The sequence below is a fragment of the Talpa europaea genome (assembly GCF_964194135.1).
Source record: "Talpa europaea genome assembly, chromosome: 8".
Lineage (NCBI taxonomy): Eukaryota > Metazoa > Chordata > Mammalia > Eulipotyphla > Talpidae > Talpa > Talpa europaea.
The window spans coordinates 30,966,980-30,989,268 of NC_140075.1; the positions used below are offsets into that span (position 1 = coordinate 30,966,980).

A 22,289-nucleotide genomic window follows, 5' to 3' on the forward strand; every position below is an offset into this window, starting at 1 on the left:
CTGGGACTCCAATGTACTCAAATACTGTATGTTGTTAAAATCATGTTTTTAGAAAATGATATGATAATATTGAAAAGTATTGTTATTATCTTAAGGAAATTAAAGTTACAAACAATAGCATGGTACTAGTTTCACAGTAGGTACATATGTGTATGTACCTGAAAAACCGCAAGATGGGCATGTCTGAGACAGCAGTATTAAGTATCTCGGAGCAGTGGGATTATGGGGGATTGCTCTTTAAATTGGTACTTTTCTGTGTGTTCCACATTTTCTATAGCCAATGTGTGTAAGAAATGCCACATGAATGTTTTTAGGACTTAAGTAGCTGATGATTGTTAGAAGTCTCCTACTAATCCCTGAGCCCAAATTCTTTCAAGAGTTTTTCTTGAAAGTGGCTTCTGTGCCTGTGTGCAATTTGCCTAGAATAATCTGTTCAGTTGGGTTGTGCTCAGCTGTCTCAGGCACTCTGCTTTCTAAACACCCGCCTGTTTGCAGCTCCCTACCTGGAACTTTGTTTGCTATGACTTCCTCTTTTTCTTCTTTAATTGCACTTCCATATTTTGTTAGGGTTAGTCACATGATCTTTCTTCTTCTTCTTTTTTTTTTTTTTTTGATTTGTATTTATTTATTTATTTATTTTTATAGAGGCATGTTTATTTCTTTATTTATTTGTTTTGTTTGTTTGTTCTGTTTACACATGCACTGGGTACAGTCAGAAGCACGGGAGGGTGAGAGAATTCACCAGAGCCAGAGCGGGGAGCAGAGCAGGCAGAAGGACCGAAGGACACTGCTGAGGGGAGCAGCGGGCGGCAGGAGAGGTCTGCGCGCCATGTGGGACCCTCCTCAGGTGGCCGGGGAGCAGCCGGGGATCGAACCGGCGCCGCAGAGGCCGCGGGCAGCTTCGCAACCCAGCGCTCAACCGCTGCGCCACCGGGGAGGCCCTGATTTGTATTTATTTTTGCATAGAAGAATTGGGGTGCCAGGGGAGGGGGAGGATGGAGAGGATTCACCAGAGACAGAGCAGGGAACAGAACAGGTGGATTTATGGGAACACACTGCTGAGGGGAACAGCAGGTGAGACAGAGAGGTCTGCTGTGCCATGTGGGTTAGCTCCCTGGGCAGGGATTGAACTCAGGCTGTCTATGGTGATAGTGCTGATACTAACCCCTTTGCCACCATGGAGGTCCATAGTCACATGCTCTTTCTCACGGGCCTTTCTTCTATTCTTCTATCCTCATTGGTTTAGGTTTCCAATCAACAGCTGAACTTTGCTGTCAGATGCAGATTTTGGTCTGTGTTCCATTTTTGAGATGATTAATAAAGATGCAAAGCAAAGCAAGTTGTTTTGTCAAATCTCAGTTGCCCTTGCTCTTGGGTGGTCATTCTCAGTGTTTGGCTAGTGGTTATCAATGTATTAGCTAAATCAGTTAATTACTTTTCAAGGAAAACATTGAGAGAAGTCATACCTTATACTTATCACTTTTTTAGAACAAGTCAAACTTTTTCTTGTGTGACTTGTTTGTCACTTAGGTAGACTTTATTCCAGCCAACATTGCTCATTCTAATAGTCCCTGGTAAAATACACATTTATCAAGGTCCTCTAAATCTAATTATTTTTCCTCAGAAAGTGGATCTCTTCAGCCTGGGAATTATCTTCTTTGAGATGTCCTATCACCCCATGGTCACCGCCTCAGAGAGGATCTTTGTTCTCAACCAACTCAGAGATGTATGTATCAGCTGTTTTGGGGCATCAATTTCCTATAGCCTGAATCTTAGCTGGAACATCAGAATTCAGTGCAGTTCATTTTCCTGGTATTTATAATATAAAAGAAGTGATCCTAACTATAATTTTTAATATTTTTAGTAAGTGGAAATCCACCTCTGTTTACTGACCTCTGATGTTGGAAAACTTTCCCTCGTTTTGAGAAATTGCCAGGTTATAGGTACTTTTTAGAAATTAAGAGATTTAAAATCAAGAGATTGTACAACAGAGTTTTTCATGGTATCAGTACAGTTAGAGCAGTGGGAATAAGTTATAAAGATAATGGATATTTAGTTATAGAAATTAAAAACTTGCAGCTGAATAGGCCCGGTGTAACAATGCCTAAAGGATACCGCCGTGACCAGAATTTTGAAAGGGCCTGGGAAAAATGTCAGCTGATATTTCCCCAGTGAATTTTCCATTTGTGTTCTTGGGTTAGTTCAACTAATGGGCTGACGTTACAGCTTGTGAGGTCAAAGATACCCACTGGGAATAGTGTTAAGATGAAAGTGCAGAGTGAGGTTTTGGTGAGGGTGACTTTGAAACACATATTCCTAAGCAGGAACCAGGGAGAGCCATTCTCTTTTGAACAGAGTAAAGCAGGTGAATTTGTTAGGTTAAATCATGTGCACTGTAACTAAGAATCTACATGTTTTGGAAAACAGTTGCTTTATGCCAGTACGATGTGGACAACATGTTCCTAAAGTAAAAAAGAGAATAAAGTGATTACTGTGTTCTCACCTTGACTGGGCTTATGTCCTTGCTGAAGCCTCTTGCTTTATCCTCAAATTCATATTTGCTCCCTCATGTCAAGATTATCTAAACTGTTAGGTTAACGTTATGATCGAGAACTTGTTTACCCAAAAGGTGAGAACTTTTTTGGAGGTAGATGTTTTTGTGTTAACGTTTTACTTCATGTTGGTGGTTTGTTATTTTTGTCTTTATCTGTGTGTTTTAATAAAGCTACTTAATATTTCTTTGAAACCTAAATATTTAATTAATTTGTCCTCAGGTAAGGTGCTTTCTGTCACCTAAGCTGTCACTTAGGTAAAATTTGTATTAAAATAATATGTGGCTACTTGGAAGAATGGGCATTGGGTTTCAAAAAGTATCATCTTGTTCTTCCCTTGTTAGCAAATTTTCATTTCTGTATTTGATTATGTTACCTCTAGTGAATAAATGCTTTCATGATGGCAGTCTGCCAAGCACTTGCTGATTTAAATATAATATTCTTTTAGCCAGCTTCTCCTAAGTTTCCAGAGGACTTCGATGATGGAGAGCATACAAAGCAGGTAATTTTCTGTGTCTTTATTCTTGGGTTTTAATTACTATTTTTCATCTTTTTCAATTAGTAATCTTCTGTCACTCATTGTCTTGTGTCCTAGGGAAAAAAATATCAAAAGATGAAGCACTTAAATGTTATTAGACGTGAAATACACCATAAAATTGGCAAAAGCTGGCATAGAAAATTAACAAAACTGCAGGGTTCTTTTTATGTGGTTCACTATGCTTTTGAAAGTGCTATTTGGACTCTAGGTTTAGCTGTTGGAAGAAAGAATGCTTTTATAGCTCATTATTTAGATAAAACTTGGAACTTTAAGAAAAGGAAAACATAATTTAAAATTATCATTTTGTTATGTTTTGTGGTTGAAGTAACTCAGATTGTAAAGGGAAGTCTAGAACAGTCTGATTTTACAGATTTTTAAAGAAAAATAATTTCTCCTCTAAACCATAAATATCTGAATGTGTATGTGTGTATATAATGTCATAGATTAATATTGGCTTCCAGCCAGTATGAAAGGATAATTTTAGTGAATTACTCTGGTGTGCCTTTCTTCTTAGTGCTGGATCAAAGCCTTGGTGAAGGCTTTCATGGTTAATACTCTTGTCATTTGGAAGTTTATTTCTTAACCTTATTTAAATTATTGAGACTAGAAACCTAACTAGTACTAGAACATTGCATCAACTTGCTATTTCTTGCTTATGTTCTTGAATAGATAAGTCTCTTAATTTTTCTAGACTTTTATTTTTCTCACCTGTAAAATAAAGGGATTGAGTAGTCTGTACCTTAGTAAATAATAATTAATAGTTACATTAGTACTAACATCCTATAATTTAGTATGTCTGACATGATGTTTATTTATGACTATAGAGACCTATTCTGCTTCATCTATTTCATGAGTGAAGCACTATTAGAGAAACATTTAGTGATGGTTCTACTTCTTTTGATTGAACAGCCAGTGTTTCTGAATGTCATGAGTAAATGTTCATTTCATAACCATTGCCTATGACAAGGTTAGTGTTATTCAGTATTTCCAGATATTGGCATCTATGGTGACATGGGAAATTTATTAAATTGCAAATGCAAGAGCAGCTATATAAAACATTTCTCACAGTGATTGGTCTCCTATCATCACATATTCTTTGAACATTTGCATTTGGGCTGTGCAAATTCGTACCAAAACCACAACAACAAACCCACAACCCGACCACCTTCCACATCACAATCTTTGTCTGAAACCAGGCAGCATAGAAAATGCTTATAGGGCCTCCTTGGTGGAGCAAGGGATTAACACTGCTCTATGAAGCAATCCGCAGTCTCTGCAGCACAAATTCAATCCCTGGCCAGCCAGGGAGAAACCCACATGGCGAGGCAGACCTCTCCTGTCTCACCCACTGCTCCCTTCAGCAGTGTATTTCGGTCAGTCTGCCTGTTCTGTTCCCCACGCTGTCTCTGGTGAATCCTTTCACCCCCCACACCTCTGGCCTGTACCCCAGTTCTTGTATGCATAAATAAATATATCTTAAAAAAAAAAAAGAAAATGCTTATAGGTGAGGATAAGATTTTCGCTACATGCAGAAGAAACAGTATAAAAAGGTCTGTTTTGCTGAATAGGATATAGTTTTTACCAGTTGAACATAACTTTTCATAAAAGTTGTATCATATTGGAGGGGGGAAGGGAAAGAAAGTTGTATCGTGTCAGTTCCTTTCTTTACATGAAAAGTAGTTATCTGTGTTTATATTTAAGACTAAGAGAGGGTGAGTGGAGGGGAGAAGAGATTATTTTATTTTATTTTTTTAAAGATTTATTTATTTATACAAGAACTTGGGGTACGGGCCAGAGGCGCGGGAGGGTGAGAGAATTTACCAGAGACAGAGCGGGGAGCAGAACAGGCAGAACGACCAAAAACACTGCTGAGGGGAGCAGCAGGCGAGACAGGAAAGGTCTGCTGTGCCATTTGGGAATCTCCCTGGCCGGCCAGGAATTGAACTGGCGCTGCAGAGGCTGCGGCCGGCTTCACAGCACTGCGCTCAACCTGCTACGCCACCGGGGAGGCCCGGAAGAGATTATTTTAAATGTAATTAGAAAATGCTTAATAAGGTCACCTGAAAACTTAGATTTTCTGATCTCAAATATTCCTCTAGCTCCTTATAAATCTTTATTATAAACAAAAAAATGAAGGAATCAAAGAGGAACCTTTCAGATGGCTTTTGGTAGTAGCTATGAAGCTACAATGAATGAGTAACATAAATCAAGAGAATTCAAGGGAATAATATCAATATAGATAAATGGGACAAAAAATTAATTATTGTATTATTGCACAATTCTGTGGCAATAATGAAGCACAGGGCGAGCATGGCAAATGCGAAGATTGCAGAAACACCGATTAAAATGCACCAACTAAGTGCAAGAACTGTGCTGTCCTTTCTTTGACCTGAGTCAACTACTAGCTTGTCAGAGAATCCCTGAGCATCATACATTGCATCCCATCACCAGTGTGCCTGGATTTTGTTGCAGAAATCTGTTATCTCCTGGCTGTTGAACCATGATCCAGCCAAGCGGCCCACAGCCACAGAACTGCTCAAGAGTGAGCTGCTACCTCCACCGCAGATGGAGGAGTCCGAGCTGCACGAGGTGTTGCACCACACTCTGGCCAACGTGGACGGGAAGGCCTACCGCACCATGATGGCCCAGATCTTCTCCCAGCGCATTTCCCCTGCCATCGATTATACCTATGACAGTGACATACTAAAGGTAGGCTCAAGCCTTGTTTTGAGAAGAGAGTTTAATCTGTCCACAAAAGGATCAAGTCAGTTCCTTCTTTGTGCTGAGTTTCTTTAATGCTTCCACCTTAAGTCCTTAATCTAATTTCTGCATGTGTGAAATGTTTTCATATGCACTGTTCTTGAAGGAGCCACACTTCTAATTACATCTTGGAGGAGTTTCTGACCCATTCCCCACCCAAGATATTAAGGAACATATTAACATATTAATCTGAGCCTCTGGCCCAGCCCTGGCCAGAACCAAAAACATCCAGCCAACTCAGATCGAGCTGAGTAGTCAGTAGATCACAGTGCTGGAAGCTGCAGATCAAAATCACTTGAGAAGCTCTTAAGAAAAAAATAGCTTGAAATGATACAGCAAAATGTTAAAATTTGAAACAGTTGGATGGGTGAATAAATATAATTTTTAAAGGGTAGCAGGGGAAGTCGCAGTAAAATTTGTGAAAGATCAGTATAGATTTCAGGGGCCAAATTTTTTGCTGACTGGCAATATTGGAAAGGACTTTGCTGAATTATAGGTGAATTTACTGGTTTTGTTTTATCTTTTTGCTTATCTATATTTTCTGTAGTAATATGGTACTTTTATTAGAAACAAGTGAAAGCTCTTTACAAAATAAGTAAGTGCCATGTAGCATCCAAGAGGCCCACTGTGAATCACCTTAGTTTGTGGAAGGGGGGCCTGATGTCATAGATGTTTAACTGTTCCTCGGAGTCCAGATAATCCTCATGAGGACACAGTGGTTAAGAGCTTTGACTTAGAATGTGAGTGGTCTTCTTTAAGCAGGACTTATAGCAAGAGGTGTTTCTTTCTTGAATATATTTAAAAATGAACTGACTTGTTGCAATCTCTTCTGTGATCCTGGGAGTAAGGAGTTTAATGCCTGTAGCACTGTAGCAAGCCTCAGATTAATATGTTATGAGATCCCTTTGATTAGGCTGCGGTGACAACATTTTAACTGATCATATTTTAGGGCAGCTTTTCCATCCGTACAGCCAAGGCACAGCAACATGTGTGTGAAACCATCATCCGCATCTTTAAAAGACATGGTATGTCCTTTTTAAAAAAAATCATATTCCTCCTCAAAGGGTATCATTTTTTTCCATTATTAGAAATTACTGTTAAGAATTTGAGTCCAAACATGGTTTAGTTGTCAACAGTTGACCTTGTGGAAAACTTACGCTTATTTTTACAACTCAGTTTGTTGAGAAGAAACAGATTTGAATATTACAACCTTGCTCCTGAAATACAGTTGGTTAATGGAGTCTGAATAACAGACTTAACCTGGCATGAACTCCCCATTGGTAAATTTAGAGAGCCAAAGATAATAAATTTAGAGAACTGGTGGTGACTTCTGCAGTGCCAGCAGTCCATACTGAACTGTAAAGCTGTCGTTTGGCTGTCATTTCTCCTAGAAAGAATGAGAACGTGATAAGAAGTTACTTTTTCTCATTTGGCATAGGAGCTGTCCAGTTGTGTACCCCACTTCTGCTTCCCCGAAATAGGCGAGTATACGAGCACAACGAGGCTGCCCTGTTCATGGATCACAGCGGGATGCTGGTGATGCTTCCTTTCGACTTGCGGGTAAGGCTGGCAACGTGCTGCTGACAGCGCACAGGCTGGCTGGCCACAGGGATGGCGCCTCTGTTAAGGGATTGTCCCTACCTATCATCTCCCGCCCTAAGTTTACATTCTAAATGTCACTTTTAGGAAATATATTCTTAGGCAGTTATCAGGGCAAGTACATTATTGGAATTCAGTGAATGTTTGACCTCTGTGCACCTACCTGCTCTTAGCACAAGTGCTTACAATCCTAGAAAATAGAACCCTGCATCCCAGCTGTCATGTCTGCTCTTTCAGTGTCAAGCTCTGTTTCGTGATCATCAGGTTAACCTGAGCAACTCAGAGAAATGAAAGGGTTTCTTCGACTGGGGCCTCCCCTGGTGGTGCAGCGGTTGAGCGCTGGGTTGCGAGGCTGCCCGCAGCCTCTGCAGCTCCAGTTCGATCCCCGGCCACCGGCAAGGGTCCCACCAAAAAAAAAAAAAAAAAAGAAAGGGTTTCTTTGCTATTTCCTGGCTAGAGCTTTAGTAACTTTATAACATGTTAATGTCTAGAACACTAAATTCTTATAATAGGGAGTGTCTTTGCTAATTGGGTTGCTGAATTTTGCTCCTACTTTTTTGCTGATCCCCAGGATTCCCTTTGACAGTGACAGTCTTACCAGTTATTCACTCAAATGGTGGTGGTGGCTAATAAGCCTGTCTGTAGTACTGTATATGCACGAGATGGACCGGAGTTTAGTAGCCCTAACATACAGAAAGCACTCCAAGTGGAAAGGTGAGCGAAGGTTATAACAAGGCAAGTCCCAAAACAGAGTGTGCAGGGCCTCCCTTGTGGCGCAAGGGGTTAAGTCTCAGCTCTCTGAAGCAATCCATAGCCACTGCAACATGAGTTTCATCCCTTGCCAGGGAGCTAACCCACACGGTGCAGCAGACCTCTCCTGTCTCGCCCACTGCTCCCCTCAGCAGATTAGTAGATCTGCCTGTTCTGTTCCCCACCTGTCTCTGGTGAATCCTCTCACCGCCCCCCACCTCTGGCCTACACCCCAGCTCTTGTAAGCGTAAATAAATAAATCTTTAAAAAAAGAGGGAGAGAGCATACACAGAACTAATAAACTTCTGAAAAGATAGTCAACTTAATAGTAAGGAAATAAAAAGCATCAGACTATCAAAAATATCTAAATATCCAGCATTGACAAGGGTGCAGGAAAATAGACATTCATCTATATAACTGGTAAGAATGTAAATTGCTTAAGCTTTAGAAAAGTGACCTGAAAACATTAAATAAAACTGTTTAGATTTTGCTGCATGTATAATATGCCCTTTGAATCAGCCATCCTACTTTAAGGAATTTATTTAAAGAAACAAATTGGTGTATGAGTGTTAACAGAGTTTTCATTGTCATGTTTGTGGTGGTCAAAAACAGAAAGCTATGCCTGCTCATCCATATGGAAATGGTTGAATAGTTCATTATGGAGAAGGTTGTATAAGCTCAAAATTCAAATACATTCAGATAAATCCATATGTTTGATCCGTAGAAATGTCTGTAATAGGCAGCTCCTTCCTACCCACCTGTGACTATGTAGCTGCCTCTCCTTTTTCCTTTCTCTTTTTCCTAATGAACCTGTCCTTTTAAAATATAAAAAAAGAGGTCTCCCCGGTGACGCAAAGGGTTAAGACGGAACCTATGAAGCTGTCCGCAGCCACTGGCCAGGGAGCTACCCACATGGCACGGCAGACCTCTCCTGTCTCGCCCACTGCTCCCCTCAGCAGTGTATTTCACTCATTCAGCCTGTTCTGCTCCCCACTCTGTCTGTGGTGAATCCTCTCACCCTCTGCACCTCTGGCCTATACCCCAGTTTTTGTATGCATAAATAAATAAATCTTTAAAAATAAATAAATAAAATATAAAAAAAAAGAAAGAAATATCCATGGTATGTTGTTAGTTAGTAAAAAGTATGTTTTATCAAACATTTTTTTGAGAGTAATAAATAGTTTAAAGACACAGTGTGTATATACAGGCCACTGAGTGTTTGCATGTGCCTGATATGTGTGAGATATAAACATGCTGTCACACGCACAGCCACACATCAGCTTGTATCATGATAGAGGGAGGTGTCAGGAATACCCTCAAAGAGGCGTGGAATCAAGGCATTTTCTTTTTTTTGCATATCTATGTTGTACAACTTTTTCCAAGACCATCTTTTGCTTCTGTGGCCTAAGAGGAAATGCCTTCCATAGTATTGGGTTTGGCTTTTCCTTTACAGTAAATAAAATGAGTTGGGATTATTTCAAGTGAGTGTAAATATTGGACATTTGGACTCTGTTCAAAAAGGAGAAAGAAGTACAAGCATTTACTTAGCTGTACTTAAAACTGGCTGCTTGCTCGCTAGACATTAGGAGATTAAAGTACAGATTTTTAAATGTCAGCTCCTTTTCTCTGAGCTGACATTCAAGACCGAAAAATAAAAGTGACTATACCTTTGAGGATTTGACCTGTCAGTTAATCATGTAATATTAGATCTCTTCAGGCAGTCCGACAGTGGTTTTATAAATTGTGGTGGATATTAATGGGTGGTTAGAATTACTCCTAGAAGATCAGTCAAAAATTGAGGAAATTCACCATAAGAGATAATACCCATTTTGATTATGTTATCATTAATGATGCTTTAAAAAAATTCACAGGCAAACAAAGAGCTGACACTGATTTTAATAGGCAGAGAACATTTAACCAAAAGTGAATTTCCCTCAGATTTCAAAAACTTATGAAATGCCACTGTAAGAATGCTTGTGGCATGTCCTGCTGTGGTTCTGCTGCTGCTGAGCACTCAGGGATGCTACAGGGAGTGTCAGTAGTGAGCAGTGGGCAACTCTGAATTTACTAAGTCACTAAGGAGTGTGATAGTTGGCACATCTTGACATTGACTTTTGAAACTTTATTTTTCAGGTACCTTTTGCACGATATGTGGCCAGAAATAATATTTTAAATTTAAAACGGTAAGAAACGACGGGAAATGTACTTGATGCTTATAAGAAAGAAGAAAAGGAAGACTTTTTTTCTTTTGGGATCCTTCCCTGCAACGTATTCTAGGTGTAAAGTATTGATCTTGTAATATAGTCAAAAGCCCAGCCCCTGGGCCTCCCTTTTGGCTCAAGGGGTTAAGCACAGCACTGTGAAGCTATCTGCAACCTTTGCAGAACAAGGTCAATCCCTGGCCAGGGAAATGACCCACATGGTGCAGCAGACCTCTCCTGTCTCACCTGCTGCTCCCCTCAGCAGTGTATATCAGTCAGTCCGCCTGTTCTGTTCCCCATTCTGTCTGTGGTGAATCTTCTCACTCCCCGTGCCTCTGGCCTATACCCCAGTTCTTATATGCATAGATAAATAAATCTTTGAAAAAAACCCACCCAACCCCAGAACCCCTTTCTGTAAGATGATTGGGATTATTGGCCTCCTCCTCAGAAGGGCTGTAGCTGTTAGGGAGGTACCCTGAAGCTCCTACAGCCCAGTCTGTGCCTTCTATTTGTCCCAAGCAACTTATCTAGATATTTTCACAAATTGTTGCTTGAAAAAAAACATCTGGTTGTTCTTGATCCCAGATGGCCCCTTTTAAAATGTAACTGATGGCACAAATGACCAGTGGACTCTGTGTGAATGCTGCCTACACAGGTAACTGAACAAAAGCTGCTGGTAGAGAAGTGGAATGAAGCCAGTAGGAATGCTGAACACCGAGCACTTCCAACGCTTGGCGACAGAAAAAGGTTTTCTTTTATTCAAATACCACAGAGCCAGACACCAGATCTTCATAGACTGGGGCAGTGTTATTGTCAGCGAGGCACCCCACTCTGAAGCTCATTTCTTTAAGTGAAATGAAAGTGCTTTATGGGCTTTTATTCTCAGCTGCAAGTGATGAACAGTTAACAGTCTAAGGTGTGGCTATCAATGTAGAAATCCAGCATTTATGATAACACTATTTCTCTATGTAATTTCATCTTTATTTCAGGCATTAAAAATAAAACAGGGCCTCCCCTAGTGGCACAGGCGGTTGAGCACCATGCTGTGAAGCTATCTGCAGCCTCTACAGGGCCGGTTTGATCCTGGCCAGCTGGCAAGGATCCCACATGGCACGGCAGACCTCTCCTATCTTGCCTGCTGCTCCCCTCAGCAGTGTATTTCTTCAGTCTGCCTGTTCTGCTCCCTGCTCTGTCTCCGGTGAATCCTCTCACCCTCCCATGAATCTGGCCTGTACCCTGGTTCTTGTACAAATAAATAAATAAATAAATAAATAAATAAATCTTTAAAAAATAAATAAATAAAAATAAAACAGCTAAGCCCCATAGTTTAGTAGTGCAAAATTAGCATTTGGAACCTAGGTCGTAAGGCACATCTGTCTGTAAGCACTCTTGATCCACTGATTGTTTTTCAGGTTTTTTTTTTTTTCTCTAATATTTTATGTTGTTCAACAATCTCATACACATTTGTCTCTAGTAAGCAATGACACTTGAAATCTGGGCTTCTCTCTCTAGATACTGCATAGAACGGGTGTTCAGACCTCGAAAATTAGACCGATTTCATCCCAAAGAACTTCTGGAATGTGCATTTGATATTGTCACCTCTACTACCAACAGCTCTCTGCCCACAGCTGAGACCATCTACATCATCTATGAAATCATCCAGGAGTTTCCAGCTCTTCAGGTTCCCTCCCAACTAACTTTCTGACAGGATCCTGCTGGATGTGGTGGGGAAAAGCAGTGACCCCAGGGCTGCTTGTGCTGCCAATGAATCATACTTTCACTCAACAGCCGAAAAGAGTTGATGTGACTCTTGAGATTATTTATCTCAGGCTCTTCTCTGCCTTGACAGAAATGGGTTTTGTTTTTATCTGCTGTATTCTGGGGGAAAGGTATTGTTCCTTTTCCCATTTTTCCAAAATGCAGGGAATTAGGCGAAGGTTCATAGGCTGCTTTTGGCACATTCTTACCCTGTTCAGAAACCTTGGTGCTTCCCTCTGACACCCAGTCTCTCAGCTCCCTGACTTCCCTTTCATTGTATTTGCCCAACCAGTGGAGACTGCTGCTGCCCTGGGCCTTCCCTGCCATCCCACACATGCCCTGTTCACGCCCACCACATGCCCTTTGTCACAGGGTTTCCTCGTTTAGTGGGACTTTTCTCCACCCACCTATGGGCTGGGCCCTTTCTCCTCGGGAAACCTGTCTGCCCCCTCACTGACTGGCTGGCCATCTTTCTTCTCAGTTCTCATGGCCCTGGAATTGAGACATCGTGTGCCTTTTCAGGGTAGAGCCAATGAGTGCACTTTTTGTACGCCTCACTGCACAGAGCTCAGCACACAACTACAGTTCTGAAGGCAAAGTCATTCTCTCGTGTGGACAGATTAATGATGGCTATTCCACCAGCCTGGGCTTTTAATTCATTTATTGCTCAACCAGCTCCTCTCCTTCTTTGAAATCTGTATGAACTCATTCAGGCTTTTAACATAGCTGAAGCCAAAGGTTTTTGTTTTGTTTTTTTTTAAGATTTATTTTATTTATTTGTGCATACAAAAACTGGGGAGTAAACCAGAGGTGCAGGGGATGAGAGGATTCACCAGAGACAGAGTGGGGAGCAGAACAGGCAGATCTATTGAAATACACTGCTGAGGGGAGCAGCGGGCGAGACAGGAGAGGTCTGCGGTGCCATGGGGTCAGCTCCCTGGCCCCCCTGGGGATCAAGCTCGTGCTGCAGTGGCTGGCGATAGTTTGATGGCAGTAAGACTTAGCTCCTGTGCCACCAGAGAGGCCCCATTTTATTTTTTTTAAGAATCTAATATTTAATATTTCAAAAAGAAAAGAAAAATTAGAACTTTATAGGGAGTTACAAAATGCTTATGGTGCTTCTTCAGATTCACTTTATCATTTAGTATTAGTTTTTTTTAATTAACTATTTTGTAGTGGATCGTGCTCTTGTGGCCTCTTTCATTCTTATGCTTTTCTAAAGGTCCTAATAGAGCCCCAGAAAACAGTGGATGCAGAGGCTGGTTAGAGACTTCAGGCACAAAGGTGTCCAAGAATGCTTAGGTACATGCAAAACTAGAGAAGTAAGACACAGAAGCAGGGAGAGGTGATGATAAACAGGCACTGACCAAAATGACTGTGTGAAAGGACTCTGGAACCAGTCTTTTTATTTCTAGCTTTATCAACTCCTAGTGCTGTGATCTTGGGAAGATTACACAATGCCCTCCACTCAGATTCTTCTATAAAATGAGAACTAACTCAAAGAGTCATGGCGCAGGGGTTAAAGTTTCAGCTATCAAGCTATCTCCAGCCTCTGCAGCGCGAGTTTGATCCCTGGCCAGGGAGGTGACCCACATAGCACAACAGACCTCTCCTGTCTTGCCCGATGCTCCCCTCAGCAGTGTATTTCAATAGATCTGCCTGTTCTGCTTCCCACTCTGTCTCTGGTGAATCCTCTCGCCCCCACCTCCCACCTCTGGCTTATATCCCAGTTCTTATATGCATAAATAAATAAAAACAAATCTTTTTAAAAAGAATTAAATAAGATGATATATATATAAAGCTGTTCACTTGGCACACTAAATACTCAATGCCACTTACCTGTTCATTTCGTCATTACTTTCAAATTCTATCTTCATACTCTTTCATGCATATAGAAGACAGTGTCTGTTATTTGAAATATTTATTATTTTAAAAAAAAACAATCCTGCTAAGTTGGAGGGAAAAAATTCACTAATTATCTTCTCTCAGCAGTAGTTTCTTTGTTGGAATGATATTGTTTATCATTGCTTATTTATGTATAAATGCTTAATAGTGCTCACATCCTGCCACTGTTTTCACTTGTGCACTTCTCCTTATCTGTGGAATTGGGGACATAGTCATTATTAAAGAATATGAATCAGAAATAACACCTAATCCTATAGCTAGTAGTTTTAATCTCGTTCTCCCAGTTACAGCTTTTGAAGGACATGGTTTTTGCTTGCACTGAATTTATGTTGGACCTAAGTAAATCCCCATCCATCAAACTTTACTTCAGTCACAAACAGCTAGTTTGGAGGTTTTTCAAAGTTAGTATGAAAAGAAACACCTACTGAAAAAAAAAAACAGGGTTCAGTGTTCTAATAATTTTTGCAATTCATGTTTCTACAATGTAGAAAAGTTAACACAGTTTCAAAGATTCCCCTTTGTTCTTTCCTCCACAAATCTCTGGAAGTTCAGGTTCTGAATGATATTGTACATTCCAAGCAATCTTGCCCAGATTCTGCCAGCAGTTCATCATTCTGGATATAGTTAGTTCTTTTCCACAACATAACTTTGATTCAAATTACATTAATATTTCGACTATAAGAATCTAAAAAGAATATAAATGAAAAAGCAAGCGAGAAGGCAATGTACTAAAATTTAATCTTTCCACTGTATTAGGACAGTAAATTCTTGCTAAGATTATTAAATTATGTACCTTTATTACTTATATATGTACCTTTTTTACCTTTATTACTTATATGTACCTTTATTACTTATATAATGAAAAAAAATCAATTTTTTTCTTTATTCTAGGAAAGAAATTACAGTATTTACTTGAACCACACCATGTTATTGAAAGCAATACTCCTACACTGTGGGATTCCAGAAGATAAACTTAATCAAGTCTATGTTATTCTGTATGATGCCGTGGTAAGCATCTAATTACTTTGACTTGCTATTGAAGGATTATAAAAATTCAGAAGCATTTCCTACTAATGTTACCACAAAAACAAATTGGGACTTTTATCTCCTTCCCTTATTGCTCTAAGATAAAACAACCAACTGACTTTAATTCAACAGTTGTCAAATATTGGTTAAGCTCCTGATATGTACTAAACTTCCCACTGCTAGTCACCTCTAGAGTGTTTAAGGGTCTAACTTCTGACTTTGAAAGATTATCTTATCTCTTTTAGTTTGTAAGAAAATAACATTCTTCACTAACCTACTTCTTGAGGTAAAAAAATCATTAATTGGTTCTTTCCAGTAATATTAAAAATAGTTAACCTTTATCAAGCACCTGCTCATGTGCCAAGCATTGTTCCAAGCTCTTTATATACATTAACTTGCTCCATCCTCTCCACCAGTGCTATTATATCCTTACCTTAGAGAAGCCAAGAAAAGGAGTGTTAGTATTGGGAATGAAAACCCTAGGCCCTGCCCTTAATTCTTCCAACTGACCTGTGTGTGTCAGTCAAGTCATTTATAGATCTGGTATGGCTGACTGGGGAACCTGTGTTGGGCCTCAATTTACCTCCATCTTTCTGCGGGACTGGAGCAACAGCACTCCGTTATCTTCTTAATTTAGCCACATCATAATATTTGTCTCTCTATAGTATGTGAGCAGATTCTTTATAGTCTGTGTGTTGAGCCTGGAGGGGAAAATTTGAAAATTTTAATTAGAGTTATATTGTGGTGCTAGGATGAAGATGAATGCATTGTCTTTTCTAATTTCTCATGTTAAATATTATTTTTATTATAAATAAATTTTATTTTATTTATTTTTTACATCATTGTTCTTTTTTTTTAATTTTTTACATCATTGTTCATTTTTAAAAAATATTTGCTCCCCCCCACTCCCTCAGGTGTAGTCCCCATAGAGTTTCCTTCCCCAGTGCACCCGTGCACCATCACCTCAGTCTCCTGTGCTCCTCCCTCCTGCCCTCTGATCCCTCTCCCTCCTCCTCCTCCCCTGCAGGATGTCTCTTATTTATAATTGTCTGTTTTTGCTTTGTTGTGCTTTGTACTGTTATTTTTTTACACTGATGTCTTGTTTGGTTCCCCTATATGCCTGCTATAAGTGAAACCATCCAATATTTTTCTTTCTCCTTCTGGCTCATTTCACTGAGCATAATTTCTTCTAGCTCCATCCACGTTGCTGTGAATGGCATGAGTTTATCTTTTTGATTGCTGCATAATATTCCATTGTGTATATATGTTTATATATGCCACATCTTCTTGATGCAGTTGTCTATTTTGGGGCATTTGGGTTGTTTCCAGGTTTTACCTATTGTAAATAGTGCTGCAATAAACAGGGGCACAGCTGTTCTTTTGAATCAATGTTTTTGTGACCTTTGGGTAGATCCCTAGGAATGGAATTGCTGGGTCTCATTGTAGCTCCAATTTTAGTAGACTGAAGAACCCTCCACACAGCTCTCCATAGTGGTTGGACCAGTTTGCACTCCCACCAGCAATGCAGGAGAGTCCCTTTTTCACCACATCCTCGCCAACATTTGTTGTTGCTAGTTTTTTTGATATGTGCCATTCTTACTGGTGTAAGGTGGTATCTCAATGTGGTTTGATTTGCATTTCCCTGATGATAACGGATGTTGAACATTTTTTCATATGCCTGTTGGCCATTTGCATTTCCTCTTTGGAGAAATGTTTTTTAAGTTCTTCTGCCCATTTTCTGACTGGATTATTTGCTTTGTTTTTGTTGAGTCCTGTGAGTTCTTTGATATCTTTGTGATCAGTCCCTTATCAGTTGGATAGAGTGCAAAGACTTTTTCCCAATCAGTGGGGTGTCTCTTTGTTTTGGTTAATGTCTCTTTTGCTGTGCAGAAGCTTTTCAGTTTGATGTAACCCCAGGTGTTTATCTTTTCCTTGACTTTCTTTGCTTTGGGTGATGAGTCTTTAAATATGTTTTTGAGATATATGTCTTGTAGTGTTTAACCTGCATTTTCTTCTATATATTTTATGGTTTCAGGTCTTATGTCCAGTTCTTTTATCCATTTTGAGTTGATTTTTGTGCACAGTGAGAGGTAGTGGTCTAGTTTCATTTTTTTGCATGTGGTGGTCCAGTTTTCCCAGCACCATTTATTGAAAAAACTGTCTGCATTCTATTGCATATTGCCCCTTTGTCAAAGATCAGTTGTCCATGTAAGTGTGGTTTTATTTCTGGGCTCTCTATTCGGTTCCATTGGTCTGTGTGTCTGTTTTTGTTCCAATACCAAATTGTTTTAATTATTATGGCTTTGTAGTACAGCTTGAAGTTTGGAAGTGTGATACCTCCTGTCTCCATTGTTTTCATCAGTAGGGCTTTGGCTATTTGTGGGTTTTTTGTGGTTCCATATGAATTTCATTAGTATTTGTTCTATTTCTTTGAAGAATGTCATTGAGATTTTTATTAGAATAGCGCTGAATCTGTATATTGCTTTTGGTAGGATGGCCATTTTAATAATGTTAATTCTTTCAATCCATGAGCAGGGGATGTCTTTCCGTTTCTTTGTGTCTTCTTCTATTTCTTTTAACAGTATTTTATAATTTTCTTTGTATTCTTCACCTCTTTTGTTAGGTTTATTCCCAAGTATTTAATTTTTTTCCCCCAATAATAAAAGGGATGGTTTTCTTGATTGCTTCTTCAGATTGATTGTTTGTATATAGGAAGGCTACTGATTTTTGCATGTTGATTTTGTATCCTGCCACTTTACTAAACTGGTTGATTATTTCAAATAGTTTTTCTGTGGAGTTTTTAGGGTTCTCTGTGTATATTATCATATCATCTGCAAATAGTGATAGTTTTACTTCTTCTTTCCCTATCTGGATTCCTTGTCGGTCTTTCTCTTGTCTTATTGCCCTGGCTAGGACCTCCAGTATTATATTGAAGAGCAGTGGTGAGAGAGGACATCCTTGTCTTGTTCTTTAAGAAACTGTTTGTTTCTTAGTGGTTCCTTCTTTCCCACAAGGTGCAGCTGCTGTTAAGCAGTGACAGAATATAATGTCAGTGAGACACTAGCAGAAACCCCAGGGACTGTAAGAAGGGTTTCAGGTCATTTTTTTTTTTTACATCATTTTCACACAATGTATGCATTTTCATCTTGGTTATAGTCCCCATACAATTCCCACCACCCCCCCTTGTTTTGATCCTACTCCATTCTTTTATTACATTTATGTGGCTTTTATTAGGGAAACAGATCACTGACTTCCTCCCCACCCAAACAGAAACACCTGGTTTGGCCTTTCCAAATCCAGGTCACCTCATGGTTCAGCGAGTGCAATTGCAAATGCAAATTCTTTTAAAGTCAGGGGTTTTCAAATTACAAACAGAGCTTTATGTGAACTGAGAAGAACATTTTTTAAATTATAGAATTAAACTTTCCATCATGATGAGGACCAGTTTGTTCATAAAGCAGCACATACTTAGAAGAATTAGTCAGGAAATTTACCTTGTTCAGTGCAAAATTTTATGACTCATTATTACCTTTTTCTCCTAAATTAGACAGAAAAACTGACGAGGAGAGAAGTGGAAGCTAAATTTTGCAATCTGTCTTTGTCTTCTAATAGTGTAAGTACCTTTTAACAGTGTGATTACAGCTTTCTCTAGTTTTGTGATACCAGAAAATGTCACTAAATTCTTACTACAGTGTTGCAGCAGTGCTTCCTGTCACCTCACAGACACAGCCTTACCCTTTAGTGTTAATAGGTACCATGGCAACCTCTGGGATCAGGGCAGGAGAGAAACCAGCGCTGTGATCAAAGAATGCCTCCCCAGGCTCCGTGTTAATGTGCCACAATCATCTTGTTCTTTCTTGATCACCACATACTTTTCTTTCACACCCTTGGGGAAGGCTATGCTTGATAGAGCCTCCTGTTGAGCAGGTCTGGTACTAGTTGTCCTCTTCTGAAATAGACTCTGTTCTTTCCAGCTCCAGGCAGAGTGCTGCTAATTCATTTGGATGCCCATCCCTCTCACCCCCTCCCTTCCCACCTAGGTCTTCTAACACCTCAGAGTTGATTAAAGCTTTTGCTTTTCTGGTACATTTCCTACTCCTAAAATCTTTTATCTGATCCCATTGACAGTAAGGAAAATCTTTTTTTTTTTTTTTTTTTTTTTGGTAGAAGAACTAGGGTGTAGGCCAGAGGTGTGGGGGTGAGAGGACTCACCAGAGACAGAGTGGGGAGCAGAACAGGCAGATCTACTGAGATACACGGCTGAGGGGAGCAATGGGTGAAACGAGGGGTCTGCTGTGCCCTATGTGGGTCAGCTCCCTGGCCAGGATCAAACTTAGGCCACAGCAATGATAGCGCTGAGACTTGGAACCCCTAGGCCACCAGGGAGGTCCCCAATTAGGAAAATATATGGGGTAAATATATTTGCTTTATTCTCTCTGAAAGCATCAGATTGCCCCCAGATCTTTGGCATAAGTACCCATGTGTAATCGAGTCACCGAACAGCAGAAAACTACAGGGATTTCTTACATTTTCCATGTTTATATGAGAAGAGATGTTCTGTTTTTCAACTTTTCAAAATCCCCTTGTAGCTCTTGGTCTGATGCTTAATTATATGATCAGTAAAATCACATGTGGGTACAGATGAAAATATGATAGTGCACAGACCAGACAGAGCCAATCTTTTTGTTTTTTAAAGATTATTTATGCATAGGGCCTCCCCGGTGGCGCAGCGGTTGAGCGCTGGGTTGCGAAGCTGCCCGCGGCCTCTGCGGCACCGGTTCGATCCCCGGCTGATCCCCGGCCCCGGAGGAGGATCCCACATGGTGCGCAGACCTCTCCTGCCACCCGCTGCTCCCCTCAGCAGTGTCCTTCGGTCCTTCTGCCTGCTCTGCTCCCCGCTCTGGCTCTGGTGAATTCTCTCACCCTCCCGCGCTTCTGACTGTACCCAGTGCATGTATAAACCAAACAAACAAACAAATAATAAATAAATAAATAAAAGCATGCCTCTATAAAAAAACTATTTAAAAAAAAAAAAAGATTATTTATGCATAGGAGAAATGGGGTATAGGCCAGAGGTTTGGGAGTTGAGAGAGGATTCACCAGAGACAGAGTGGGGAGCAAAACAGGCGGATCTACTGAAATACACTGCTGAGGGGAGCAGCGGGCAAGCCAGGAGAGGTCTGCTGCACCATGTGGATATCTCCCTGCCCGGGGATCGAACTCATGCTGCAGTGGCTGTGGATAGCTTCATAGGCATCATCTTAACCCCTTGCACCACCAGGGAGGCCTCAATCCTTTAACACCATCAGTGTGGTAGGAATAGTGCTAGGGATATGAAGAGGAGTAAGTTGAAGAGTCTGCAGACTGCTTTCAACTTCTCAATTCACATTGGTGTTTTAAAAACAAAGAAAATGAGGGACACGTACAGCATGTATCTACCTCCACTTCACCCACACAGGGAGTCCCTGATGACACAGGGATTAAAGTTTCAGTGCTATCAAGCCATTGCCAGCCACTGAGACCTGAGTTTGATCTCTGCCCAGGGAGCTGACCCACATGGCACAGCAGATCTTTCCTGTCTTGCCCTCTGCTCCCCTCAGCAGTGTCTTTCACTCAATCCGCCCTTTCTGTTTCCAACTCTGTCTCTGGTAAATCCTCTCATCCCCCCCTCCCCCTCCCGCCTCAGGACTGTATGCATAAATAAATACCAGTTTATTGTATGCATAAATAAATCTTTAAAAAAACTTTAAATAAGAGACATACTTTTAAATTTTAAAGACTTTTCTCTTAAATGTAATAAAGAGATTATAGATTTTTTTAAAACACTTTCTAGACTTCTTTTAAATACACGTGGTTTATGATTATTATGTTAAACTATATGAGGCTGAGTCTTAATTCAATTCTTACTTTCTTTTAATCAATTCATGATCGAACCAGGCTATGCATGCCTACAGTCCTAAAATAACTATAATTTTCTTAATAATTTCTACTTTAGCTCCTAGAAGTTTTCTTTCTGGTCTTATGATCACAGTTATTTCCTCTTTTACCTGCTGGATGCCAGGGACTGTGGCGTGCCCACAGACCCACAACAGCTACTGCCCTCCCTTGGGGAAGATGATAGCGCTCTGGTGAGAACTGGGAGCTGGAATGAAGGTGTGGGCCAAACTTAAGGAAGGATCAGGAGGCCGTCTGCAGGAGATGACATTTGAGCTGCCTCCCAAGGCTACCAATGGACACAAACCAAAGGGACAGTAGGGAATTTTTGGCTAATTCTGTGTAGTGTTAGAACAAATCAGATTTTGCCTTCCTGTCCCCCATCTGTATGCCTGTAATATGGGAAATAATGAGAATGAGGAAAGTCGTGAGGAACAATACTGGCTGGAAAATACATAAGGGAGTCCTTGCTGGTGCCACGGTCAGCGTTCACTGTGAGTAGGTACCAGAGAGAACCCTGCAAGATGCCTTAGAGTTGTTGGGAAAGGATAATTCTTGGGATTGTAGAGGCTAAATTACCTCTGACCACAAAATCCTGCTTCTTGGAGGTATCAAACTCTGCTGTGTCTCGCTGTGTGTACAAAGCAAAATGCAAAGTGAATCTTCCCTGCTGTTGCCTGGAAGTTAACTGTGTCTCTTTGCTTTCCAGCTGTGTCGACTCTACAAATTTATTGAGCAGAAGGGAGATTTGCAAGATCTAACACCAACAATAAATTCATTAATAAAACAGAAAACAGGTGTTGCACAGTTGGTGAAGTACGGCCTTAAAGATCTAGAGGAGGTGGTTGGACTGTTGAAGAAACTTGGCATCAAGTTACAGGTTTGGCAATTGTTTGATTCTGGCAGCACAGTTTCATAACAGTAGTAGCACAAGGAGAAATTGGGTTTTATTTGATTAATGCTCGTCACCGTTTTATTTTTCCTAAAGAACTCTGCTCTCTACATTTTGGTTTTTTTTTAATATTTTATAAATTGTAAATATTTTATTTTTTGCTTTATTTTATTATTATTATTTTAAAAATTTTATATATATATTTTTACATCATTTTTCATTTTTGCACAGTGTTTACATTTTCATCTTGGTTATAGTCCCCATACAATTCCCACCCCCCTTTTGCGCTCTACATTTTGGAGCCTTTGATGTCTCATAATAATTTTGACTTAAATTGGAATTTCCTTACAAGCACCATAATTCTGATTGTGCGG

General features: G+C 40.1%; 1 protein-coding gene across 1 annotated transcript in view; it reads left to right on the forward strand.

Moving 5' to 3' along the window:
• EIF2AK4 (eukaryotic translation initiation factor 2 alpha kinase 4) overlaps positions 1-22,289 on the forward strand; it is a gene marked incomplete at both ends in the record, with an annotated part of 100,224 nt that overhangs the window by 59,830 nt on the left and 18,105 nt on the right. The window contains 10 exons of the mRNA XM_084239807.1: positions 1,625-1,726; positions 3,001-3,054; positions 5,563-5,799; positions 6,800-6,875; positions 7,289-7,410; positions 10,333-10,382; positions 11,913-12,081; positions 14,955-15,071; positions 18,637-18,702; positions 21,733-21,903. Of these exons, the coding sequence (XP_084095933.1) occupies positions 1,625-1,726; positions 3,001-3,054; positions 5,563-5,799; positions 6,800-6,875; positions 7,289-7,410; positions 10,333-10,382; positions 11,913-12,081; positions 14,955-15,071; positions 18,637-18,702; positions 21,733-21,903 (1,164 nt within the window). The remainder of the gene's footprint in view (positions 1-1,624; positions 1,727-3,000; positions 3,055-5,562; positions 5,800-6,799; positions 6,876-7,288; positions 7,411-10,332; positions 10,383-11,912; positions 12,082-14,954; positions 15,072-18,636; positions 18,703-21,732; positions 21,904-22,289) is intronic.